Source organism: Microtus pennsylvanicus, chromosome 7, assembly GCF_037038515.1.
Source record: "Microtus pennsylvanicus isolate mMicPen1 chromosome 7, mMicPen1.hap1, whole genome shotgun sequence".
NCBI lineage: Eukaryota > Metazoa > Chordata > Mammalia > Rodentia > Cricetidae > Microtus > Microtus pennsylvanicus.
Window position 1 is genome coordinate 69,376,717 of NC_134585.1, and position 27,866 is coordinate 69,404,582.

Below are 27,866 nucleotides of genomic sequence, written 5' to 3' on the forward strand. Positions count from 1 at the left end.
TCGCGATGTTTCAGAGCTAGCGGGGCTGGGGGCGGGCGTGGAGACGGGCCGCCCAGTAGAGACTATCGCGAGATTTGACTAAGGTCTCGCGAAAGTGGCGTTGACCGGGGCGCCCCTTCCCGGCGCGTAGCCGGCTTATTGTTCCCTCGCGGTGGCGGGGCGTCGGTCGTCGCCGTGGCGTCTGCTCCTGCTCTGGGCGCCTCGCCGCGTCCTCGGAGCGCGTGTCCTTCCCTGTTTCCGTAGTGAGGCGCTTGACGCCGCCGGGCGTGGATGTCACGCAACAGTGTCCCGCGAGACCCCGAGGGCCGCGCGCGCGTCCGCGGCGACGCTGCAGAACCGTCTGCGGCCCCGGCGGGAGCCCAGCATCCTTCGGGGTGCTGAGCTGCCGCCGCCTGCGACTGCCAGGCTGTCGGGGGGGTCACACGTGGGCATGATCAGACCGCCCGCCGGGCCCTTAGTTCCCGATCGTTTGCTACCTATCGAGTGTCTATGTAAAAATAATGTGGGTGAGCGGATGGTGAAACTATGACCGCCCTTTGTCCTTTAAAAACGTGAGTGTTGTGACGTTCAGTGTTAGACCCCTCAGCGTTGTGTGTCATTCGGCCAATCTCGTGGCCATATGGGTGGTCTTGTTCACCCAAATTGGCTTGATTAAGTTTTCCCCACCCCCTGCGGGCCCGCAGATAAATGTAGTTTTCTGGACTAGATGATTTTTATTAGGCTATTTCTAGTATTTGCTTTATGTGCCAATAATTACACATCTCCCCAGACCGTTCCTGAGCATGCCTAATTTAATGCAAACAATTACTGGGGTGAGGGAGGGTTCTTAAGTCCTGTTCTATTTCAACTTCTGTGTGCCACAATGACCCCAGTCCCCAACTTGCTAAGAAAGAATAGCATTTTGTATGTTATCCCCCCCCCCCTTCCCCGTCTCAGTCTAAGAACACTTTCTTATCAGGAGTCTTAGAATGCGAGAAATATATGTTACCGGCTTCCTGATAACCGGAAGGAAGCTAATGTGCCCTCAGGTTCAAGACCCATAGATCAGTTAACAAGTCATGTGCTAGCAGATAAAACCAGCGGTTTTCTTTTACCCAGCTCTGCCTCGGCCATTTTATAGCTCAGCTCACCCTTTTTACATGTGTTGAATTATCTCAGAATGTTTGTGGATTTGGAAAAACAGTAACGGTATTGGGCTACAGATTTAATCATACCAGGGTGTAAAACCTCGAAGAGTTCCTAAAAAATACTCAGTCGCAATTTTAAGAAAGCCTTGCCCGGCAAATGGCATTTATTCATCAGTAAATATTTTTTTATTTCATTAACTAGATTTACAACAATTAAATGTTCTGATCAAAATAATCCAGAGTATTATTTACTCCCTTCTATCATTATTTAATTTTTTTGTAAATACCAAAAGAACCTCCATTTCTAATTTCAAAAAAACATTATATATACTGGAAATGTGGATATCCTAGAATGGAATACGTTGGAATCAGTGTAGACTGACTTGTTTGTTTTGTTTTTTGAGGTAGGGTTTCTCTGTGTAACTTTGGAATCTGTCCTGGCGCTTGCTCTGTACACCAGGCTCTCCTGGAATTCATAGATCTGCCTGCCTCTGCCCCCCAGGTGCTGGGATTAAAGGCGTTCACCACCACCACCCTGCAGACTAGGTACCAGTGAGATCTTGAACCTGATAATTGTTTGCTGTGTGGTTTGCACGCTATAGTATTTAGAGCCTTGTTGGCCTGTACTTGCCTAGAACGCTATCCACATCCCTCCCATGCACCACCAATTGTGATAACTAAAAATATCTTCAGACCTTGAGCTTAACACCTTGAAAAGCTCTGACTGAGAGCTGTTGATTTCCTTGATTCGTATCCCTGCCCTTTGTCTGTCCATCAGAAAGACCTTACTGACCATATCACCAATATATGTTTTCAGGTCCATTGATTTTTACCTCTGCTGCTTCCAGCCCCGGCCCAAGTTACCACCACTGTATTCTGAACCGAAAGGGTGACACTTTAGTTTTGGTCCTTCCTGTTTATTTCTGTGATTCAGTAAGGAATTTGTGGGGCTGGAGAAATGGTTCAACTGATAAGATCCCTGGCTGCTCCTCCAGAGCACCAAGGTTTAGTTCCTACCACCCATATGACAGTTACCATCATAACTCCAGACCCAGGGGTGGGCACCAACGTCCTCTTCTAACCTCAAAGCACCAGGCACACACACATAAAGACACTAGACCATGTACAGTGAAATAATTTTTTAAAAATTGGGAAAATTTGTATAAATGTATATAATATATAAGGATTCAAAAGTAACGTACCCAGTGTTGAAAAATATCATCCAAGAACTATACTCATCTGCCTTTTTGTAGTTCAAATGCTTTTCTGACTATATTACAATTCATTCATCATTTCTTGATTTCTTGAAAACAGATCTCTTCTGTATAGTTCCAATTACACTATGAATCCTTTCCCTAGAAGAGCTCTGTGTAATTAGTTTCTCTATACATTTCTTCCTCTTCTCTTATGCTCTTCCTGCAGCTGTTTGTTCACTTTGTTAGCCACGAATTTCCTGCCTCAGTCTTTATCTTGCTTCTTCCTCTGCTGAAGGTCCTGGAGCCCCTGCCATACATGCATGATCTGACTGCGTCCTTCAGGCCTCAGCTCTCTGATGGCTCTTGTCAAGCAGTTCGGCAACCCCTCGCTTATCACCATGTCTTATAGTGTTTGTCTGTGTTGTTTACACTCTTATTTCCCTTAGAGTGTAAACTGGGGAGCAATGCCATCATCTCCATCATTATCATCACTACCACTAGGCTGACAGTTTAGTTATTTGTTGTGTAAATAAATGTTGGGCCCAAACTACGTTTTAGTTCATTTATTGATCTTGTGTCTGAGATTTCTCATCTATGCAGTGCTCCTAAGTGCCTTGCCACCTTCAGAAGAGCACTTCTGAACTCTTCAGGAATCACACAGTTCTATGCCACTGGAAGTTGGTACTATAAAATGTGTTAATTCATCTGTATTCTCAGGCTCACGAAGAGATTCCAGGAATTATAGTACATTTTAAATAGCTGTGTTCAAATGGGCTTGGTAAAATCCAGGGTCTGTGTAGATTGGCTCATCAGGTAAGAGCTCTTGCTGCATTAGTCTGAAGACGAATTCAGATCTCCAGAACCCACATAAAAAGTTGGGCAGAGTCACTCGCAGACCCCTAAAATCATATCTGGGAGTGACTGCCTAATTCATGGATCACTATTTGCTTGAATAAATTGAAGTTTTAAAGTACCAGAGAGCTTTTCTCCTCCCCATGGAGAAGGTCAAAAGCAGACACTCCTGTCACTAAGCTATATATATATCCTGATAGGGTGCCAAAGTACAGCCTATCAGAACTACTATCAGCTTTGTAATTTAAGGTAGAGTAGTATGTTCAAAATATTAATAACATATCTTCTTGACATTTTCATACACATATTTTGATCATATTGCTCAGAGTTATACATATTTACTCAACATCAAATATTTGAATATTGGTTCTTTTTTTTTTTTTCTTTTTGCCTTGGGTGTCAGGTCCCCTGGAACTGTAATTACAGACAGTTGTAAGCTGCCATGTGATACTGGGAATTGAACCCGGGTCCATCTGAAAGAGCAGTCAGTGCTCTTAACCACTGAGCCATCTCTCCAGCCCCTGAATATTGGTTCTTAGATGATTTCTAGCTGTACTGCTTAAGGAGGCAACATAATATAAATCTATGGTTTTTTTTTTAAAAATCTGAACTTAAAAATATTTTCTTTAAATGTGATATTTAAATCTTAGAAAGAATAGGCAATTTAAGAGAAGATTTCAAAATACTTACAAAAATTTAATTTAAAAAAAAAGGACTTTTCCCAGTGGTTCATGCCTTAATATTTAGGTAACCATGGATTCACATATTAAATGTGTAGAACTCAAATGGCCATGCTTTTGTAATCGGGACCTCTACTTTTCCTGTATAACATTCCCTCTGGAAATAGATTGTGTAGAAAACTGAAGATCTTAACCAGGAAACCCTTAGGTAAAGACGGGTGGGAACGGGATATAAGACTCACTTGGAATAGCAGTTTTGTTCTTAGTAGAGTTTTATTTCTCTAATGATATTTCTATTTCTTTGTCTAGCTATGGACATTCTGGATTTTGTCTTCTGATTCTCTTTTGCTTTATATTAATAGATCTCATTGTTTTGAAATGCATTTAAAGAGACATACTTAAGAGGAAAATGAAACTTTTTTTTTACACAGACCAGCTAAAGTTACTGTTTTCCTGTGATTTATGATAGCACTTCTTACGCCATTTTGTCTTGTAATAGCTAAGGATACTTTCCTTCAGAATAGAATGGTAGTTTTTGTTTTCATTTTTATTTTTTCTTTTCAAGACAGGATCTTATGCAGTCCAGGCTGACCTTGAACTTAAGATTGATAGGATTGACACCTAGTAGGTACTCAGTAACTCTTTTATTTATTCAATCCATAAAAGAGCTGGGCATTATAATGTAATGTAATGAGTGTGTTAAAGCCTTTTCACTTCACAGTACTCTAAATGCATGAAAGATCACAACTGGACATAAACTCTATGAATGTAATCAGTATGGTAAAGCATTTGCATGTATGAATAATCTAAATCATGAGAAAATTCATACTGCAGAGAAACCCTATAAATGTATTCAGTGTGATCAAATTTTGTACTTTACATAAGAGTAAAATTTTTATATGCAAAAAAAAAAAGAGCTGGGCATTGAGCTGGAGTCTGGGCAGGCAGAGTAGACGGTAAAAATGCCACCTTCATGACGATAGTCTTGGTCCATAGGATCAGTGAAATCACGAGTCACTTTGTCAAGTCTCCGTTTCTATCAGTCTGGGTAGTAAGAGTCTGTTTCAGTAGACAAGGGATTGAAAGATTGGGCTGGGAAAAGCCTAACGACCAGATAGGTCATTCATCTAGCTAAAACTTCCCTCCTAGTGTAAGTTACAGTATTTAAAATAACTTCATGACTGCTCATTGTTGTCATCTCAATCCTTAGGGTCTGTTTTTAACCCTGAGTACAGAGCTGAGTACTGGCCAAGTCACAAGTGGGAACAGGTCAGGCAGCACTGAGCGCATCTGACCACGCCGGCCCCAAACTCGTTCCATGCTAACGGTCCAGTTCTTTGCTTGAGATCCTGTTTTCTAGAGTATGAACTTCTTGAGGCATTGTTTCTGCTTTTGTCTGTTGGGACAAACATAATATAAATTTTGTTATAAACAGAAATGCAGCGTATATGTAATGAGCTTGACATTCAACTTCATACACATTGAGCTGGTTGGAAAATTGCGTAGGATGTATTTACATTTTCCATTTGTCTCTTTATATCCTACACATCTTACTTTACGTCCTGTAGTTACCCGTTTCTGCTCCTTCATTCAGCAGAGGTTTAGCAGTGTGTTATGTAAAGGTCTTGTTCTGGCAGAGAAAACAGGAAGGAGAAAGAAGGGAGAACGAGGGAGGGAGGGAGATCCCTCTGGGAGATTTCAGCCTAGTGGAAAAGGGATACATTTATATAGTAATAAGTGAGCTGATTTCTGGCGACAAGTGTGGATTAGGAGTCTACCCTCATTCAGGGCCATGGCAGCACAACCTCCAGCTGGACTCAAGGCAGAATCAGCTGTGTGGAGGGTTTCTGGAGTAAAGGGTAGCACCTTTGCTTTGAAGATAACAAATATCATGGCATACCATTTGGGACAGGTAATTTCAATATTGCTGTGCTTGGAATTTTTTAAGCTGGTCTTAGGTCTTTGGTAGTGACACATCATTATACATTTAAGCCTTACTTCTTGCCAGTTCTGTATTTATGAATCTGCCTTCTTCACAAAATTTATTTTTATCCCCAGATCAATACTCAAAATGATTAGGGTCATTTGAAGATGCACATATACTGAGTATTATGTGCATCTTATGAAACAGGTCAAGTTATGAACCATTCTTTTAAAAAAGTTATTTCCTTAATGTGTGTATGTGCACATACACCGGAGGCTAAATGGGTTCCTTCCCTTTCTTACTCTCTACCTTTTTTTTTCTTTTGAGCTGGGACCTCATACTGAACCTGGAGCTTGCTGTTGAAGCTAGGCTAGCTGCAGTGAGCATGCAGGGTCTTCCTTTCTCTGCTCCGGTAGCACAGGGATTAGAGACACAGCCATGGCAGCCTTTCTGTGAGTGCTGGGGATCTGAGCTCAGGTCCTCATGCTTGCTCAGCACTTGAGCCAATTATTCAACCCAAGGTCTTCTGCGTTCTTGTTTTATCTTCGCTTAACTTCATTCCAGCATGACTTAACTGCTATTGGCCATGAGCGAATGTCAGTGAGTCAACAATATAAAATAGGGATCTTTAAGTAGGAATACATAAAAAAAGAAGGTTATGTATTGGGGTGGCTGATGAAAATATGACCAGAGGCTTGCAGGAACCTGTATTTCCCGTAGGGATAATGACACAGAATTTATAACACATGCACTGCCTTTGAGAACAGCTCAGTGTACACCCCAGATATTCCTATACGTATTATATGTTCCCTCTGGCAGGTATGCCCAGGCTGAGAGTTTATTATATAAAGTATATGTCAAAAGAATTTTGCAAAATTCAGGGGTTTTTTTGTTTAGTACTTTTTAAAATACTGCCCTGTCCTTCATGAGAAATAATTTGTACATAGTGGGGGTCAGCAAACATTTTCCTGTTAGTGGCCAGTCAGTAAATATTTAGACATTATCTGTCATCTAGTCCTGGCTTTAACTGCTCAATTCCACCACTGTCTGGTGAAGGCCATGATAGTAAGTACCTTCTGTATTTACAGTGGAAACCTCTGTGGGCCAGTGACGACACAGCCAATGATCTATCCAGTGGGGTCTCCTAAGTGTTGTCTGGATATGCTGACTTTGTCCAGATAACCAAAAGACTATATGTTTGTTTTTTACTACATTCATTTCTGTTTGTGTATATTGATAGGTGTGTGGCCGAGGCATGAATGTTGGAGGTCAGAGTGCTGTTTCTGCTCCTCTCCTGTGAGCTCTGGTGATTCAACTCAGGCCATCAGGCTCGGTAGCAAGCACCTTGACCTACTGAGCTGTCTTGTTGGCCAATAAACACTTTACTTAAAAAACATTTACGCAATTTCTATTTCAAATCTGCCCTCTTTAGGCAGAAAGCAAGTTTGAGCCCACTGTATTTGGAATTAAGCAATCAGTTACCCAGTTTTATAGTGGCTCGTGAATTTCATTAGCATTGGTTTGCTCATTTTTATGCATATCATATTGCTTATTTTTGGTAGCTGTCAATAAATCTTTGAGTTGTGGTTAAGTCTCCTTAGTAGCATCAGTTTGATTATACCTGTATGGGTGTAATGTGATTTGTAGTAAAACTTGTTACTGTTTAAACTCAAGTGTTTTATAGCTGTAAATACATAGCAAGCTAAATATCCTGCTGGGCAGCCAGTTGGTCACAGTGTTGGCTAGGAGCCCTATGTTCCCGTGGGACAACCCATCTCCACCTGCTTCTTCTCGGGTCATAAACATCCTTTTCTTGTACTACTTGCCTGAGAAGCTACAGCTCGCTCTCTCTCTCTCTCTCTCTCTCTCTCTCTCTCTCTCTCTCTCTCTCCTCTCTCTGTTTTTCAAGACAGGGTTTCTCTGTATAGCCTTGGCTTTCATAGAGCTAGCTCTGCAGACCAGGCTGGCCTCGAACTCAGATATTAAAGGTGTGCACCATCACCGCCCTGCGAAGCTACGGTTCTTGCTTTATGCACAGCCACTTAATTCCTTCTCTGCCTGTTTATGAGGGAAAAAATTCTAGGAATGAAGAAACAAAAAAACCACACCAATCTGTTTCCTAGTGTTAATTTACCTTGAGCGTCATGCTAGTATTTCTTGCTTAAGCATGTGAAGGTATCTTGGTTTTGATTTGGTTCTTTGTTTTGTTTTATTTGTAATTTTGTCTTTCCCCTTCCCCCCATTCCCCTTTGCCCTGACTGACTGAACCCAGGACTTTGTTCTTGCCAGACAAGTGCTCTACCGCTGAGCTAAATCCCCAACTCCTGAGCATATGTAATCAGCCATTATCACTACCTTAAAGACAGTACTGGCTTTTGTTTCAAATCCCTTTATCCTTTTTTTAAACAAATGGTATGAAACATTTTAAGGGTGGCAGGATACGCCGTAAGTGTGGCTACACAGTGATTTCAAAGGTTTAGTCCCCCCAAAAATATATAGTATCTTGTTGGCAGTTGAATGTGGATTGCATGTCACAGTGATCTTTTAACATACTTATTATAAGCATGTCATCAGTATATCAAGACATATAAAATGATCGAGAATCTCAGTTTATTTTGGCCTCCAATATTGATGTTTAAAATAAGTGTAAAAACAAAACAAAAAAAGTGTGCGTGTGTTTGTGTCTCTGCCAGAGGTAAATATCGAATGCAAAACAAAAAAGTGTGTGTGTGTGTGTTCTGTGTGGCAGAGGTAAATGTGGAATGTCTTCCTCTATCACTCTCTACCTTTCTTTTTAAGACAGTATCTCACTGAACCCAGAGCTAGGAGTTAGCTGTTCCAGCTAGACTGGCAAGCAAGCGCCCAGCATCTGCTGCCTCTGTAGCTCCTCCCACACTCCCCAGCTTACAGGTATAGGCACTTACTTGGCTTTGACAGGGTGCTGGGGATCTGCGCAGGACTCTACCCACTGAGGCCCCACCCCCGCTCCAGGAACACTATAATGTAGATCACAAGATGCTAGGTAAGTATACTAGCTCCCTTTTTGTTTTGAAGTTCCTAGTAAACTTTGGGTTACTTCCTATTAAAACAAAGTAATAAAGAAGGACTAATTGTTACTTGGAAATTATATTAGGAAACATTTAAATGTCCCAGTTTGAAGAAATTCTGTACTCCTCAAAAAAAAATTATTCACATTCAGGAAATTTTTGAAGCAGGGAATATTTCTGATTACTGTTTCCCAATGACTAGTGGATTTTGTTTGTGTTTCTACATAGCCCTGGCTGTTCTGGAACTCACTATGTAAACCAGGCTGGCCTCAAACTCAGATCTGCCTGCCTCCCCATCCTGAGTGCTGGGATTAAAGGTGTGCGGCCAGTGCTGACGGCTTGTTATAATATCTAGTAAGCTTAAAGCAGTTTTACTTTCACATTATTTTAAAAGGCTTGTTCTTTAAGTTTTTAAATTTTTACTTTGTATCTCTTTGAAGATAATTAAAATCAGTTTAGATGTATATATTCTATTATGCTTTGTATAGGGCAGTGTTTCTCAACCTGTGTGTCATGACCCCTTCAAGAGTTGACCGACCCTTTTACAGGGATTGCCTAAGACCATTGGAAAACAGAGATATTTACATTACAATTTTTAACAGTATCAAAATTATAGTTATGAAATAGCAATGAAAATAATTGTATAGCTGGGGCTTACCACAACATGAGGAACTATATTATAGGGTTGCAGCATTAGGAAGATTGAGAACCACTCGTATAAGGAAAGTATTATAAAGTTGAGCAATAACATAGTATCAAAAATTGAAAATTTTTAGAATTACATAGCTATAGTGATGACTGCTGGATATTTTAGACAAGAGAGACAGTAGTCCCTGGAGAACCACTCCTGATACAATTCTATCTCTTGTTGACCTTTATGGTTCAACATCTAAGTGCTTTTTGGACAGTTAAAATATTAATAAAAATGTTCATTAAAATTACTTTGCTAAGAAAACCAAAAAAATAATTTCACAAGCTTCAAAATAAATTGTCACTTAATATTTGGATGACCAAACAGTTGGACAGAATTAGCTTTTTTCCTTCCTTTTTCTTTTTTCAGCACTGGGGATGGAAGCTAGAGCCTTTTCTATGATATGCAAGCTACTTGAACTGGCACCTAAGAAATACATTTGTGTACGTTGGGTCTGTGTGCCACCACGTGCTTATGGGTCCTGGGGATTGAAACAGGTTTTCAGGCTCAGCAGCAAGTGCTTATACCTACAAAGCTGACCTTAAAGTGGCCTCTTAAAAATAAGATTTCTGTTTTATCTAATTGTGTGTGTGTGTGTGTGTGTGTGTGTGTGTGTGTAGGAGTGTGGTGTGTGCCATGTGTGTGCCCATTCCTGAAGAGGCCAGAAGAGGATGTCAGATCCCCTGATGCTGTAGTTATAGCTGACTGATGTAGGTAGTGGAAATGGAACTGAGATTTTCTAGAAGATGGAAATCTGTTAACCACAGTGCCACCTCTGCAACCCCGAAGCAGTACCTTTTGAAGAGCATGAACGCACAGTTTTCAAAATAACAATGAAACTTTGAACAGTCTGACTAGTCCTTCTCATTCCCTTACTTTTACCTGGCCAGCCTCCTCCTCTGTAGGCTAGCGTTGTGATCTCTTCATCCCGACTTTGTGTTCCTGATCCACGTGTTAAACCTTCTCCCTTCCCTCTCTCTTTCAGAATCTATCAGAAGTTCAAGTCATTGCTCACATTCTCTTCCTACTCCTTTTTTTTTTTTTTCCAAAAGATTGAGCTCAGGACCTTGCCATGCAAGACAAATTCTACCATGGAGCTGCATCCCTGTTTATTCTGAAGCCGTTTCCATACCAACCAGTCGGCGTGGAGGGAGGACAACAGCTAATATCTGCATAGTATTTCACTGCCATGTATTTTCTTGCTCCTGTAAAGGTTTATTTGTAATCGTGTCTGTGAATCTGTGTGTAAGTATGTGACAGTTGACTGCATCTGTGTAGATACAGGCAGCAGACCCCCTGGGTTCTGGTCAGGGATAAGTCACCCAACACTGATGCTGGGAAGTACTGAACTCGGGCCCTCTGCAAGAGATTAGTTTGTGCTCTTAACCGTACAGTCAGCTCTCCAGCCCCTGTTTTCTGATTCTTGGGTCCCTCTCATGAGGCAGAAAGTGTTAGTCATTGTATAAATGAGGGACTCAACACTTAGTGCATGACTTTTCTAGCCCTCAGACCAGAACTCAGGTGGCAAAGCTAAGTATGCAGAGCCAACTCCTTTCCAAGGTTTTATTTTTTTGAAGATTTTTATTTTTATTTTATTTTTATTTTGTTGTTTTTCAGACAGGGTTTTTCTGTGTAACAGCCCTGTGTGCCCTGTAATTTGATTTGTAGACCAGGCTGGCCTTGAACTCACAGAGACCTGCCTGCCTCTGCCTCCCAAGTGCTAGGGTTAAAGGTCCATCTTAATTTTTATTTCCAGGCAGATGAGTCTTTTGCCTGAATGTCTGTGTGTGCACCACATGTGTGCAGTACACACAGAGGTCAGAAGGTGTTGGATCCCCTGGACCTGGAGTTACAAATAGCTGTGAGTCATCCTGTGGGTGCAAAAAACTGAACCTGGGTCCTCTTGCAAGAGCAGGAAGTGCTCTTAGTCACTGAGCCATCTCTCTAGACCTTCATTTCAAGTCTTTCTTTTATATTGCAGTTGTCTTATAACCCATATAATAACTTAGTATTTTTATTTTTTTAAATTTATTTATTATGTATATAGTGTTCTGGGCACCAGATCTCATTATAGATGGGTGTGAGCCATTACGTGGTTGCTGGGAATTGAACTCAGGACCTCCGGAACAGCAGTCAGTTTCTTAACCTCTGAGCCATCTCTCCAGCCCAACTTGGTTTTTTTTAAAAATATATACATGCATGAGCATTTTGCCTACGTGTATGCATAGTATTACATGCATGTCTGGTGCCCATGGAAGTCAGAAAAAGACATTGGATCCCCTGAAACTGGAGACATGGATGATTGTGAGCGACATTATGGGTTCTGGAAACTAAACTTGGGTCCTCTGAAAGAGCAAATACTCTTAACCCCTGAGCCACCTCTTCAGCCCTGACTAAGTAGTATTTATTTGGTGATTAAATTGTTCACTTGTTTTGCACCACACTTTACTGAGCTGAATTGTCAACTGTAGACTTGAAAGCATGTTTGTATTTGTGCAGAGAGTAAAGGCCAAGATGAGAACCAAATACAGTTCTTAGCAGAATCACACGTCTTGTTGACATGGACGATTTTGTCATTGTGTGAATGTCAGCATGTTAACACAAGATGGCTGTGATATTACTAGGCGACAGAATCTTATGTAATTGCTGTCATCTGTGTGGTTTAGTCTGTTGACAGAAGCGTCCCTGCTGCATGACACATGAGCAGCAGAATGAAAGAGGTCAGTAAGCACTGCTTGTCAGGCTGTTTGTCTTTCTGGACTCTTTACAGAGTGTGGTACCCAGCCCTGCTCCTTCAGTTAAATACACCAGCCCATCATAGTGCAGGCGTGTGCTGGGCCAAAATGTTCTTTTCATGCTAATATTGGAGGAATGTCTATTTAATTATTGTTATCACAGCAGCTCTGGGCATCATGGCTCTGGCCTGCAATTCCAGCATGCAGGAGGCTGAGGCAGCAGGACCCTGAGTTCAGAGCCCACTTGCTCTGAAGGGAAACTCTGTTTCAAAACCCAAATAAAAACATTCAAAAGAATATCATAGCTTGTTGTTAGACCATAGTTATAGAAAAGCTTTATGAAAATTCCTCTCTTGCTTAAATATCAGATGTGCACACACACAACATAGACATCAGAGGGCATAACAAAGGATTTTCTAAACTGCTGTTATATAATCGCTGTTATCAGAAAGGCTTGGAAGAGATCCGCTGTGTAAGAGAAGAATGGAATTTAGATAGAAAAGCCTGAAAAGGCTCCTTTTGCAGCATGGTAGCATGGGGAACGTCTGACTCCTCTGAGGTCAGCCTGGCAGTTATTGGTCTGTGCAGCTTAATGTTTTTGCAAACTGCTATCCAGAGGAAAGGCAGACTTTATCAGTAGACTTCTACTGCTGCAAAGTAGTTTGTACAGCTTAAAATAGTGTAAAATTTATGTATATGTTATAAATTTCATTGTTTTCAAGGGTGTTTTTATTTATTTTTGTTGTTTGTTTTCTTTGAGGGGAGGGGCTAAGACAGAGTCTGTCCACATAGCCCTGGCTCTCCTAGAACTCATAGAGATTTCCCTGCCTCTTCCTCCAGAGGGCTGGGATAGAAGTTGCACACCACAATGCCCAGCTTTGTTTGTAGCTTCTTTATGCTTGCCTTCTAGCAGAATGGACAACTTTGAAGGATCCTGGGTGACTGAGCTCTGTGAAGTATAGACAGAAATTGAGGCTGGGGAGATCCTCTGACTCCAGAATCGATCAAACATATTTTTTTGCTGAGCAAAGGGATGTGTTTCCATGATCCCAGCTACTTTGGAGGTTGAGGAGAAAGGAGTTTGATTTGGGTGCTCTTTTGTATTGAGGCAGTGTTTCAGGTAGCCTAAGCTGGTTTCAAAGTTACTATGTAACCAAAGACTGGTCTTGAACTCCTGATCGTCCTGCCTTCCTCTCCTAAATGCTGAGATTACAGGTGTGTACCACATCTGACTGACTCTGGGACCCTGAGTCCAGACTGGGTAGCACAATGAGACCCCTGCTTATAAATCAATAAATCCGGCTTAAAGTGTGACAGATACCAGCCGTGTGGAGTGTTTAATGATTTTGACCTTTTAGACTGGGTCTCACTATTGTAGCCTTGGCTAGCGTAGAAACTTCAGTGTAGATCAGGCTGGCCTCAAACGCAGAAGTCTGCCTGCCTCATTCCCTGTAGTGTTAGGATCAAAGGCATTTGCCACCACCAGCATGGTTTTTACTTTTTTTTTTATAAGTAAGAGTGTTATGCATGGCATGATTGTTTCCTGAAAGTTGTTGGATTTCATATAATAAAATCATAAAAGTAATCTTCACAGTGTCAACGATATTTAAATACACTGTATATCATGTTTAATCTTCATGGTAACCCTGTAAAGTCGATATTGATATTAACCCAACTGACAGATAAGGAAACAGACAATGGAATTTAGATCCCAGGCCACACAGAATCTGAATCCAGGAAGTCCTGACTCCAGAATCTGCTTTAAATGACTGTTTTAAACCATTGTAGATTCTCCTTAGTACCACCTTGTATTTCCCTCCTTCCCTCTCTCCCTCCTTCCTTCTGCATAGCAGACAAGCATTTTACCACTCACTGAGATCTACACCATTCTTTTCTTTCCTTTCCTTTTCTTTTTTTTAGATTTATTTATTATGTATAGAGTGTTCTACCTGCATGTATGCCTGCTCGCTAGAAGAAAGCATCAGATCTCATTACAGATGGTTGTGAGCCATCATGTGGGTGCTGGGAACTGAATGCAGGACCTCTGGAAGAGCAGCCAGTGCTCTCAACCGTTGAGCCATCTCTCCAGCCCCCCTCTTATTTTCTTCAGCTGCATCCCAGGCTATGCTAAGCTCAGTAGTAGTTGTCTGGCCTTAGCCTGCCAAGCTCTGAGATTATGGTATACTGCCATTCCTGACTACCTTGACAGACTTAATGACTATTGGACATACTTAGATTTGAGGTTAGATACTCGACTATCAGAAGTGTTAGGAACCTAAGAGCCTAAGATTGCTTATTCTTGGGTAGGAATGTGGGGAACTGGAAGTCACAATTTTCTTATACAAATTCACTATGAGAAACATCAGGACTGAACATAACCTGTTCAAAAATTAAGTATTTATAGAAAACGTTTTCAACAAGTGTATCAGTAAAATATTAGGTAATTCGTTCTCAAGTATTTGAGATTATTTGAATTAATTCATTGAGATAGGGTTTCTCTCTGTAGCTTAGGTTGGCCTCAAATTTGCTATTGTCCTCCTTCAGCCTTCTGAGTGACCTAATTTGAAATTAATTCCTTCTCCTATATAGAAGTCAGCCCAGTCCTGCAAGACTCTACCATAAACTGAGACTGACTTGTGACTCAGAAGAAAAAAGTTAGGGTTTCTTTTGTAGCTCAGACTGGCCTCCGGCTCACCCTGTACCTTAGGCTGGCCTCCGCTGCCTCAGAGTGCTGGGATTTCGGCATGAACCATCACATCAGCTGAAATTTGTTTTTGTTTGGCAGGAATACCAAATTAGAAGAAGATGGAGTCAGTGGAATGATGTGTTACACTTCAAGGCTTTGGAGTTTAAATGCTATCTTCAGTGTAAAAATACCTTTTCTGTAATTATTAAAGCATAATATTCCACGCAAGGAAACTTGATTAAAAGACAAATAGAGTGGCATTTCCCTTCAACATACTGTTGTGCACAACAATCTGGTTGCTGTTAGCATTGCTAAAGTCACCACATTTAAGCTTTTGATAGACTTAGAGATCCATGCTCTTGAGTACCGAGATTACTGGAGAGAGACATCTGGCCTCGCTACTTATAGTAAAAACGAGAGAATTGCAGCTTCATGGCATCCCACCAGTTAATGGGAAAGTGAAAATCTGATTTAATAGTTGGGCAAAAATATATTAACCTTTTAATTTTACGGGGGGAAAGAATGTCAGTTACTAATTGTAGTTTTTCTTCATATTCTCTGCTAGAGCTACACACACACACCTGTATTAGAAGTAGATATTTATAATTTACTATGGTGGTGTGTGCATTTTCGCAATAGCAGTCTCATGGTGACTTTTTCTCCCAGATTCTTTGGATTTGAAAAAAAGTTTTTTGATACTGATATTTCTTGGTAGATGAAAAAATGTGAGCTAGCTCACTCAGCTCTGACTGTGGCAGGCCACGTGAGAGATTCCCAGCAGCGAGGTGCTGTGGGAGGTTTCAGACCTAGGAAGTCATGGCTGTGCAGCAAAAGCAAGCCTGCAGAAGTGCTGAGTCATCAGAGCGTTGGCAAGCAGGGGCGGTTCCATTGCCACCAAGTTTTCAAGTCTCTTAGCATGTATGTCCATTTCCTTTTCCTTTTAGCTGCGCCCCCTTCAAGTTTCCAAACACGGAGGGTTTTTAAATACAGTATGTATTTGGATACTGTCTTAGCAATGCATCTTTTCAATATTATAGCAGAAATGGTGGCTGGAGTCCAGCTCAGTAGTGAAAGTCTTGCCTAGTAACTATACCCAAGGCCTGGAGTTTCAGTGTTCACCTAGAAGTGGGAACATGTTGAGACAAGATTGGAAACCCATATAAGAGATAAAAGATGAGTTGTCTATGTTATGGTTTTGGTCCCTTTAAGAGACAAAAAATATTCTCATATTTATTCAAGATACATTGTAGGAGAAAGCATCACATGCATATAAATGTAAATATGATTTAAACTTCGTTAGTTAAAAAATTGCAGCAAATAGCAACAAATTTTTTAAAAAATGAAAAGAAAATATATTTATAATAACAGGGAATGTTAAAAAGGGAGAATTCTTCCCCATGTTTTCAAAACTCTTTGTCAGTAAGTATATACTTAAAATGAGGAGAAATGTGTTTTTGATGTAGTTGTTACCTTGCTGCCTCTTGTAAGTAGTTCAGATTTCGGGTTGATCAGGGTTAGATTTAATCTGCGCCGAGCCTGTTGAAATCTGATCCTTTCTTCTAGAAACAGTGACCCTCAGAGTGAGATCTGCTTTACTTGTAATGAACACAGACAGTGAGCTTTTACAAATAGTGAATTATTAAATATTACTAAAAACTAGTTAAAATCATTCTCCAGTCACTTATGTTTAAATTCTGCTTTTCAATTTTATTATAGCCTTTTTACCATGTGAAATTTTATTATAGTGACTTCCTCACCTTTTCAGATTGATAGACCCTAGGAATTTTGAAAATGACCCAAATTGTTTGAAGACTTTAAGTGTAAACACCTCATATTTTAGTTCTGTATATCTTACAGCCAGGTAACTTGAGATTGGAATACCTACAGTAAATTGAGGGCTTTCCTATCTCTATAATCACTTTAATGTGGGATACCTAATGGCTATAATTATTTCTGTTGCCTTTTTACCTCTAATGGAGTAACTACGTTTGCAGTTATGGCATTCTCTGCTGAAATACTGGTTTGCTAAATCCACAGGAAATAAAATGGTAGAGCCAGAGGAAAGGGAATAGTTAATCACGGAGGAGGAGGGACACAGCCCAGCACTTTGCCTAGAGGCCGCTGGGAAAGTGACGTCCTGTAGCATTTGCTGTTCTAGAAAGTACAGAGACACGTAGTGAAAATGGGAGGGTCTAGAAGGAGGCCGGCTCTGGTGTGGTGTATATTTATCTGTGAGTGAGCTGCTGGGGAAGGAATTAATAGAGACGCTGCCTGCTGCCTCCAGACAGCTGAGCCCAATCGCTGATTGCTTTAACTTTTAAGACACCCAGCTTGCTTTCTTCTTTCGGAATCGTTGTATTGCTAAGACCGGGGACACTGTTTTCTTTTACAAAGGAAAATCTAAGTTCATTTCAAGGCATTCGAAATGGGGAAAGACTATTATTCAATTTTGGGAATTGAAAAAGGAGCTACAGATGAAGATATTAAAAAGGCTTACCGAAAACAAGCCCTCAAATTTCATCCGGACAAGAACAAATCCCCTCAAGCAGAGGAGAAATTTAAAGAGGTCGCAGAAGCTTATGAAGTATTGAGCGATCCTAAAAAGAGAGAGATATATGATCAGTTTGGAGAAGAAGGTAAGCTGCACATTTCTGTTCCTTGGCTCCGAATCTTACCTTTTTCCTGTCTCTCAGCTTTCTGATCATCATTAAATTAGATCGTCAGATATACCTAAAATAAAAAGAAAAATGACTGGTAATAACAAGATCTAATTCTTGATTATTTGAGTGAGCTATGAATGAAATGCTCATGTTTGTCTTTTGGGTTTTTTTTAAAAACAATATTGTATTATATATATTCTACTGCAGACTTAGAGTTTTAGCATCTTATATTTTAAAAGAAGCCTTAAATTCCTGTACTGAGGAATGAATTGTTTAAGAGTCTTATGCAACCTGTTTTGCTTTCTTAATGGATTTTTTTTTGTTAAAATTAATAGAATCTTCAGTCATTTAAAATCTTAAGATTGGCAGTTCAGTTCTGTGACATTTATATTTTATTCAGAAAAAAACAAGAAGTTTTTTGCCTTTGTAGAGCAATCTAGTGAGACTGAGCAAGACAGAGCTGTGTGTCTTAGACGCAGAAGGCACAGGCATTTAGCTTCTAGTTGTTTTGGGCAATCTGCCTAGAGAAGAAAGAATTTCCCTGATGTCATAAAATACCAGGACAAGTTTTTTAGCTTAATTGTAAACAGTAATTGTGTGCCAGGAGAACAAGATCTCGGAATTTTTTTAAAACCTAAAATGGCCACCTAGTTAGAGCACTGACTGATTTTCTTTTAGTTAACTATTCCTTTCAGAATTTCCCTGCTGTGTGAACAGGAAAGCGTGACAGACAGCTCCCTTTCCCTCAGTCATAATTTTTTCTTGCCTCTGAGAGCAGAAGTTAGCTAAGTGCACGGGAGACCTTGATAGTCTCTTTTTACCATTCCGGCCTTAGCTCAGGTCTGTCCAGCATCTCCATGAGCGGCACACAAAGTAGGACTTCGACAGTCAGTCAGCAGCAGCACTGCTTTAATTCATAGGGTTTGGGCTTTCAAGTCTTAAATTTGGGACTAATGTTCTGTTTCATTACTTTTCCCCAAATGTCTTCCAAGTCACTGTGGCTATGGAAACAGCTTTGTTTCCCCTTTGTTTATAGCATTTAAACATCGGATTTCCCGAATCAGAAATAAATCCTTCAAACAGCCATGCAGTGGCCACTCACTTTGCGTTAAGCAAACTAAATTGTCAGTTCGGTGCAGTAGTAGGGAGGCTCTTTTCCTCGTGCTTTCTTTTCTTGGTCAGAGTACCAAGAATTAAGGTTTATTCTGCTGCCTTGGTAGTGGTGCGGATCAAAAGGTCAGGTTCTTACAAAATGAGTAACTGAAAATAAGCAAGTAGTGGACAGTTCAGCCTCTCTGCTCAGTATGGTCCCACTGATGCCATGATGGGAATGTCTCAGGAGCGGGCAGGACCTCCAGACATCACCAGGACCCTGGCCTCTCTGGAGAAGGTGGAGAGGTTCTGTGAGTTCCCATAAAAGCCCCTCGGTAAAGGCAGGTTATTTGGTTCCTTCCAAGCACGTCTCTGTTGTGACTATGCCATGTAGGATTCAGGCTTTATTAAACATGTTTGATGTTAGAGTTTTCAAGTCACTCAATGGTACGCTTAGTTCTTTAAGGCCCCTTTTGGCAGTGCTTTTCTTGAGTGGTCCCTCATTATGCTACTTTGGGGTTTTTTTTTGTTGTTGTTGTTGTTTTTTGGGTTTTTTTTGATCATTACCAAAGTGACTTAATTTTTGAAAACCTACATCAGCATTGTCTGTATGTCCTGGGTCTTTTTTCATTCTTGGTGTTCCTAGCCCAGATGAGTGTTGTACGCAAGGGAAGGAGTGGAGGCAGGACTCTCGTCTTACAGCATGCAGCACATTATTCGGGGATGCTATGTAGTTATAAGCTGTTTGTAAATACAGGGGAAGGGAAAATTGTTGAGCTTTTAGAGCTCCTCCCTCACAGAAAAGTGGTTCATTTCTTTACCGTTCAGTAGACGAGCACACAGTAGTTTAAACCCTCTGGGGTGGGAGGGTAGCTCAGTGTCCTGGCACTTGTCAAGTGTGTGGGAGCCCCTGCTCTCAATCCTTAACACCTCCCCACAAACATGTGCTGTAGGGACACTGTGTGAGGTCATGAAGGAGCTTTCTTTTTCTTTCTCTTTTTCTTATTGTCTATACTCATAGTCCTCGGTCTATAGCCCTCTACAGTAGTAAGATAATACTGAATTCTAAGAATGCAAAAATACTGACTTACTACCTAGAGCCTCCTCTCTGACCCATTATCATCTTAGAACTAGGAGAGCAGAAATAAGGAACTATGGGAAGTGTATGAGATAATCTGATTTGTCCATGCTGTGAAATTCTTTTAACATTTGAAATTTAGAATTTTTTTATTGAATAAAATAGCTCTATTTTAAAGTTACTATGGTCTGTAGTAGTTCTATTCCTAGGAATCTATAAGGGGGGGGAACATTTGCTCACACAAAGACATGTGCCTGATTGTTCACAGCAGCCCTAGTGAGGGCCCTGCATGCATCACCTGGTTTAGTAAGTAAATAAACCTATATATATATAATCTCCAAATGGGGTGTTCTTAACAATTAAAAGTACCCACTTAATGAAATATATCACAGCTGGATGGACCTTGAAAAATATGCTGAGTGAAAGAACCCAGATATAAGAGACTATATATATTATGTAACTCAGTTTAGGGGAGATGTCTCGAGAAGACAGCTCTATAGAGATAGCTGGGCTAGATTGCTTGGGGCTGGAGGGAGAGGTAGGTGTCAGCTGTAAGAAGCAGAGAACGCTTCAGAATGGCGGCAGTGGTAAAACTGTGTAATTTCTTTACACTTGAACTGCATACTAGTTAGCTTTGTCATGTAGTCTGCATATTAAATAATAGATCAGGTCTCTCCACACCTGAAACATTTGAAAATAATCATGGAACTACAGAAATTTAAGAATGGATTCTGACATATTCTCTGTCCTAAAGTGTTAGGTTTGGCTAAGCAGACATGAGCAGAAGTTTGTGTTAAACACTTAAACTCTTTTTCTCTATTGGGCCAGAGAGATGACTCACTGGGTAAAGGTGCTTGTTGGCCTGGGTTCAATCCCTGGGACCTATCCTGAAAGTTGTCCTCTGACCTCTGCATGCATTCCATGGCACACATGTGCCCACAGACCAACCGGCTGACCACAATAAATGCAATTTTAAGATGTAAAAAATAAAGAAGTAAAATTTCCCCTCAAAACACACCTTGGAGGGCTCTGGTGTTCTGACTCCCTTTCCTCCTCCTCTGCCTGTTGATTACTGCTTACTCAGTAATTTTTTTTGGCTGCTGGAAGTTCTTTTATGTCTTCAAACTTAAGTCTTTGGTATATTAGCCTTCATCTAGTCTACTGTTCTCTTTAATTCAGTTAGTCAGCTGCACCTCTTTGTTTTCAGTGTTCTGGAGATATGTAAGTTACTCAGTTCTTGTGAGCTGAACTGTTGAAAGGCTCTTGTTCTATAACTCTGAAGTCTTGCTACAAATCAAAAAGTTTTATACATTCTGTCTCCTTGAAGTAAATATTAGTAAACCCCATCATTTCTCCTTTGCAAATTCAATTCTTTAGTATTTCTTCTTTTCTTAATTTTTTGTCAGATAAGTAATAGAAGTCATTGCTATGAGTAGTGTCCCCAAAATGTATTTGTTTTGCATATTAAATTGGCTACTGGATCTCAGGCTCAGGCAGAAGTGGGATTAGAGTCCATTCCCTGACTAGATGGTCGTTTCAGAAAACGAGAAACTAGAAAGCATTTCAGCGCAGAGGGAATCCAGCTGGATGCTGACTGTTTTTATTGGAGTTGCAGTGTACAGGATTAAGGTCAACTATCTAGCCAACGATGTGCTTGTTGGAATCAAGTGTTTGGCAGCGCAGAAGACAGCAAGAACTTCATGCCATATCACAGCTGCATTTTGGTAGGATTTTCTCATTATTAAAGTAGCTTCATTCTTTATCTGACCTACATAGTTGACCATTCTTTTTTTTTTTTTTTTTTTTTTTTTTTTTTTTTTTGGTTTTTCGAGACAGGGTTTCCCTGTGGTTTTGGAGCCTGTCCTGGGAACTAGCTCTTGTAGACCAGGCTGGTCTCGAACTCACAGAGATCCACCTGCCTCTGCCTCCCAAGTGCTGGGATTAAAGGCGTGCGCCACCACCGCCCGGCTTTTTTAAATTTTTATTTATTAAGTATATAGTGTTCTGTCTGCATATATACCTACTCGCCAGAAGGGGGCACTAGATCTCATTACAGATGGTTGTGAGCCACCATGTGGTTGCTGGGAATTGAACTCAGGACCTCAGGAAGAGCAGTCAGTGCTCTTAACCTCTGAGCCATCTCTCCAGCCCCCATAGTTGACCATTCTATGTCTAGAAAAATCCCAAGGCTGAATTTTGTCAGCCGTGATGAGTAAGTCACTTCAGCTGTGTGTAAATTTTCTCACAGACTATAATACTGACTGAATTACCATTTTTGGGAGCAAGGGAAGAGGTTTTAGAGAAAAGCCAAACCTATGATGTAATACTGAAAATGTTATTCTTTTTTTTTTTCTGTTATGTGCTCTAAGCATTTAGATTTCGCCTTTTAGAGAGCTAAGGGTAGGCAAGCTCATTCACCCAACTGTTAACTGTTACTTTGTGAGATCTCTGGGAGGAGGGACACAGTGATTGAGGTAACTTAGGTCCTCATTTAGTTGCCTTGTCCTGACTTTGAGTTCTATACTTACTCTCGTCATCTAAGGAAGTCTGTCATTAACGTTTTCACATTTGGATTTGCAATTGTACTAACAAAAATTATAAGAGGAAGACTGAATGAGCTGCACTTTAACCACGCCCACCCCAGACTTGTCAATCCACTTCTACAAGGAAAACCCCAACTACTATTTGGATTTATCACTCATATTCCCTTTCTTCCCCCTAACTCTGTGTGTGTGTGTGTCTGTCTGTCTGTCTGTCTGCCTGTCTGTGTGCGTGTGCCCTTTAACATTACAGTAAGATATGAAAATTAAGTCTTTTTGGAACTTACGATGATTACATCTCATGTTGCATGTGTTATTTTCTTTTGCTTTGTCTTCAGGCTGATCCTCAGAACACCTTCTTTAGTTTCAATTTAGGAGGACTTTAAGAATTGGTTGATTTTCTTCATTCAGTAGACTGGAGTGCCTGTCATTTTCAACCCCATGTGTATGAGCAATGCAAAAATTAGCAACATATTTTCCCTGCCCTTAAATCAATTTGGGATGTAAGAATCTCCCAGTTTAAACTAGTTTTTCACAGTTTTTTAATCTTCTTTTCCCTCCTTACTTTTTGGTTAGGAATTCTTCTAAGGCTTCTCCAGAAACTTCACTTCCAATGATAGAAATCTTTGCCAAGATTGGCCTCCTAAAACATCACTATGTTGTTTTGTGGGTTTTAGTTGAATCTTCTTTTAGGATGTGGTAGAAATGCTATGTAATCTTTGTCAGCTACATGTTACTTTGTTGGGCAAAAGGTCACAGTACTGCTGTCAAACAGAAATAACTAGCCCAGGTTACATGCTAGAAAGACCTGAGGCTCTTGATTTCAGTCCTGGGTTTAAATGCTTTGAGTCAGGATGCAATAAAGGTAGACCTAAGGAGTCTTGTTATCTTAGATGATAATAATCTAGTGTACACAAAAACATTTTCCAAACTGTTCTCTTTATTAGAGTTTTTTTCCCTTGCTCCCAAGAATTAGTTCTATTTAGTTCTTAAACAGTAAAAGATCTGGCTGGAGGCTGGGAGATTGGTGAGCACTTAAGAGTCAAGCTTATTCCCAGCACCCATGTCAGGAGGCTCACAACCCTCTCTAATTCTAACTGCAAGGGATCTGATGCCTCTGGCCTTCATGGGCACCTGCACTCATGTGTGCATACCCACATGCAGACACACATGCCTACACATAGTTAGAAATAATAATAAAATCTTAAAAATCAGCAAAAAAAATGAAATAGAGCTACTTAGTATAAATATTATATTACTTATCATTGATTGCATCAATTAGTTATAGTGGCATTTAAGGATTTAGATTATTTGTTGATTATTAAATTCGTCTTAATACACATCTTTAAAACTTTTAAATTTGTAATACTTCAGTATTTTGGAACAGTAGCTTTTGAGGTAAGGGATTCTCGGTTTCCTTTTATTTTTCTTTTTTCTTTTTTTTTTTTTTTTTTTTTTTTTTGATTTTTCGAGACAGGGTTTCTCCGTAGCTTTTTGGTTCCTGTCCTGGAACTAGCTCCCATATTTATTATGAAACAAGGATTCAAGAAGAAATTGTTAAAGCTAAAAATTTGGAGGACTGATTTGAAAGCTAAACCTCTAACTTAGGGTGGCTCCTCAGAAGCTGCGTAACTATTCCATTTAATTATAATGATGTTTCTGGCCGTAATGGTCACCTGTCTGGCGTTCCACCCTTTTCCTAATCACGCTTATCTCTTCACCAGGGTTGAAAGGAGGAGCAGGAGGTACTGATGGACAAGGAGGTACCTTCAGGTACACCTTTCATGGGGATCCTCATGCCACATTTGCAGCCTTTTTTGGAGGCTCCAACCCCTTTGAAATTTTCTTTGGAAGACGGATGGGTGGAGGTCGGGATTCTGAAGATATGGAGATAGATGGAGACCCCTTTAGTGCCTTTGGATTCAGCATGAATGGATATCCAAGAGACAGGAATTCTGTGGGACCCTCCCGTCTCAAGCAAGACCCTCCTGTTATTCATGAACTTAGAGTATCTCTTGAAGAAATATATAGTGGCTGCACCAAACGGATGAAGATCTCTCGAAAAAGATTAAACCCTGATGGAAGGAGTTACAGATCTGAGGACAAAATTCTCACCATCGAGATTAAAAAAGGGTGGAAAGAAGGCACCAAAATTACTTTTCCGAGGGAAGGTGACGAAACACCAAACAGTATCCCAGCAGACATTGTTTTTATTATTAAAGATAAAGAACATCCCAAGTTTAAAAGAGATGGATCAAATATAGTTTATACCGCTAAAATCAGTTTACGGGAGGTAAGTTAGTAAGACTGTGATTCTGCTGATAGCTTGTAGGGAACTCTCCTACAGGAGCTGGCTTCCCTCAGTGCTCTGCATGTTTCCCTCCTCTTTCCCTCCTCTGTTCCCCTCCTCGTAACAGTTCTCCAGGAAGTGCTACCACTGCAGCTCTTAGGGATGACATCACAGTTTCTAAATTTAGCTGCTGACGTTAACTATTTAAATGTCAGTTTTAGTGCAAGCTTGATTAACTACTCCATGGCCTGGGGTTGGGTTAGCTCTAGTCTGGTTTTAGGTTGTGGTCTGTGAGATCTGCATTTGGAAACCCCATCTCTTTAATCCATTTAGACCAGTGGTTCTCAACCTTCCTAATAGATTGCTACAGTCCTTTAATCCAGTTCTTCATGTTGTGGTGACTCCCAACCATAAAGTTATTTTTCTTGATACTTTATAACAATAATTTTGCACTGTTATGAATCATAAATTAAATACCTGTGTTTTGCAGTGGTCTTCAGAGACCCCTGTGAAAAGGCCTTCTGACCAGCCTCATAAAGGGCCCGCGATCCACAGGTTGAGAACCACTGGTTTATACAGTTCTGAAATGATTAGTTTGGAGTAAGATTTATATAACAAGTATTAAAGTATAATAAATATATAACATGATGATAATACCACCACTTTACTGCAGCCCCAGAGTCCTTATGTGCACTGCTTCTCAGAGTCAGCTGTACCCCATGAAATGGGCTCATGTCCCTGTTTAAATTATTTATCCTTACCATGTGTTTCAAACTATCTTAAAAGGCAGAAATGTGACTTCCACCCCCAAATATGTTTCCCTTTCCCTGAGTGTGCTGTCTTTCCTTTGTATAGTTTCTCTGTGACTCAGAGCTACACTCTGTACTCACTCAGCCTGATGCAGTGCAGACCTTGTTTAGTTTGGGCCCTTGCTAGTCCCAGTCGATAAGGGATGATCCGTGTGTCCTTTCTGTCATGAGACCTCTACCATACCTTTCTGTTCATGCTCCACTCCGTTGACGTCACTAACTCATTCCTATGTTCTGAGTTCCTTGTGCATTTCTGGTGGTGAAGTCCTGGCTTGTGGTCCCTCTGTGGTTCAACAGGAACTGTAAAGCATCTAATAGACACTCAAGGCCTTCTAGAGAAGCAGGTCTTGCTTCTGCTCAGTTCTAAGTTCTTTCTTTTCTTCCATTCAAACTTCTGCACCTTGAATATTGCCGGCTTCAAACTGTTTGCTTCCTAAGGCACTGTGAAAGACATCTGTTGCTTCTCCTTTCTTTTCTTCTCCTTTCTATTCTGTCTCTGGTATCATCTGGTTATGCTTCTCTTGAATGGATTTTCTAGAACAGGGAAAAGATTTTATAACTGTTGTAATCTGTTTGGAAATTAAAATATCACCTTCATGGTATTATCCTTTACCACCCAGCAAAATCTTGTATTGTCCAGTTTGGAAGTTTATTAACTTCATTTTATTTGGTCCACTTTAGGCACTGTGTGGTTGCTCAATTAATGTGCCAACAATGGATGGAAGAAACATACCTATGTCAATCAGTGATATTGTGAAACCTGGGATGAGGAGAAGAATTATTGGATATGGGCTGCCGTTTCCAAAAAACCCCGACCAGCGTGGTGACCTGTTAATAGAGTTTGATGTGTCCTTCCCAGATGTCATATCGTCATCATCCAAAGAGATCCTTAGGAAGCATCTCCCTGCCTCGTAGAATGAGAAGAACCTTGCTACCCATATTTTGATAAGACACTGAAAATATAAAATGAATGGCAGTGGACTGATGTGCATTCTCTGTAAGCTGTGTAAACGCCTCTGAGGGTTCATTAAAGTGCATGGATAGAGACGGGTCAAATAGGCAAAGTGGATTTTTACAGCAGAGCTGAAGAAAAAAAATCACTCACTGTATTGTATTTCATTTCTCCCAAATCAGAAACTTTTAGTATTTCATTTATAAGTAAAAGTTGGTTTTGTGGTCAGTAGATATACCTCTAGTAAAGTTCTAGATCGCCCGAGTACTTTACTGTGTGTGTCTTTAAATGATCAATGTGATAGACTTCCTTAGTAGAAATTAAAATTCTTACCTGTACATGTAATATGTGGGGGAGAATAAAAGACAAGGTCACGTGGAAGTGTGACCCAGGCCACCTTCAGAAATGCTCCTTCGGGCTGGTACCAGTAGGCGAAAGTAGTGACGCGTGCGGTTCTCCACTGTGACCGCACGCGCGTGTGCTGTCGCATTTCTTAAGAGTATGGTTGCAGTGCTCTTGGAGCCGCCCTCTTCATGAAAGAAAAGAAGATAAAAGTTTATCTCCTGTGGAAACTCCAATAACCCGAGTTACTGCATTGTTAAATGGCCACCTGTACTTTTATGCAACTTTGACTATATATCTTGAACTGAATACAATAAGCTCATTTTGTTTATTAGTTTATGATAATTTGTTTAATAACATTTGTTTTTAGAGAAAATACTGCTACCTATCATTAATTTTCCATTTATAGTCTTCTATCCTCATAATATGCTATATGTACCTTACATAATCTCCCTAAGAACAGTGAGCTACCACTATGTGTTAAACCAAATATGGACAGACTAGACACTACTGCTGCTCATGGGTCATGTTGCTCCTAGTCGTTATGCATATAAATATCTTACTTTTTCATGTATATAGATTGTGTTTCTTAGGTGTTTTAATTTTTTAAATATATTTACATTTAAAAATTATTCTGCCTTCTGTTTTATGTCTATCAAAAGTAATGTTATGAGAATTTTTTTTGTAAAACAACGTTCAGAATGATACATATTCATACATATATGTTTATGTATGAATATTCATTTATAAATATATATTTATGTATGAATGTTGGGCCCTATAAAATTAGTAGAATGTAAATTGATTTAGAAATTCTTTGTAAGTTATAATAAGCATATAGCTTGAGGTTTTATTGAAACAATTCTCGTAAGATAGCATTTATACTAATCCCCCTCCCTCCCTCTTTTTTTTTTTTTTTTTTGGTGTTGATGACTGGATTGGGAGCCTCCTGCACACAAAGTGCCTCTGACCTTGGAACTATGCCCCAGCTTCTTCATGCCCTTTTCTAGTGTATGTTAATGGATTTAGTACATTTATGTCTCTTTCCCATGAGAAGCCCGTGTCACTCCCCGCTCTTCCCTTTTAGCTCTTGAAGCACCCATCTGCTTTTCGTGATAGATTTTTTTTTGTCCTAAGTATGTCATATAAACAGAATCAATCAACA

At 40.2% G+C, this 27,866-nt stretch overlaps 1 protein-coding gene across 2 annotated transcripts; it reads left to right on the plus strand.

The window, feature by feature from the left end:
- The first annotated feature begins 292 nt into the window (after positions 1-292).
- Dnajb4 (DnaJ heat shock protein family (Hsp40) member B4) lies at positions 293-27,866 on the plus strand. 2 transcript variants are annotated; one of them, XM_075981086.1, is made up of 3 exons: positions 293-551; positions 24,033-24,601; positions 26,089-27,333. In XM_075981086.1, exons 2-3 carry the CDS (start codon positions 24,167-24,169, stop codon positions 26,320-26,322), a joined length of 669 nt encoding a protein of 222 aa, XP_075837201.1. In that variant the 5' UTR covers positions 293-551; positions 24,033-24,166; the 3' UTR covers positions 26,323-27,333. The 2 variants fall into 2 exon arrangements, with proteins under 2 accessions (XP_075837201.1, XP_075837200.1); XM_075981085.1 differs by lacking the exon at positions 293-551 and adding an exon at positions 17,170-17,574 and having other exon boundaries at positions 26,089-27,866.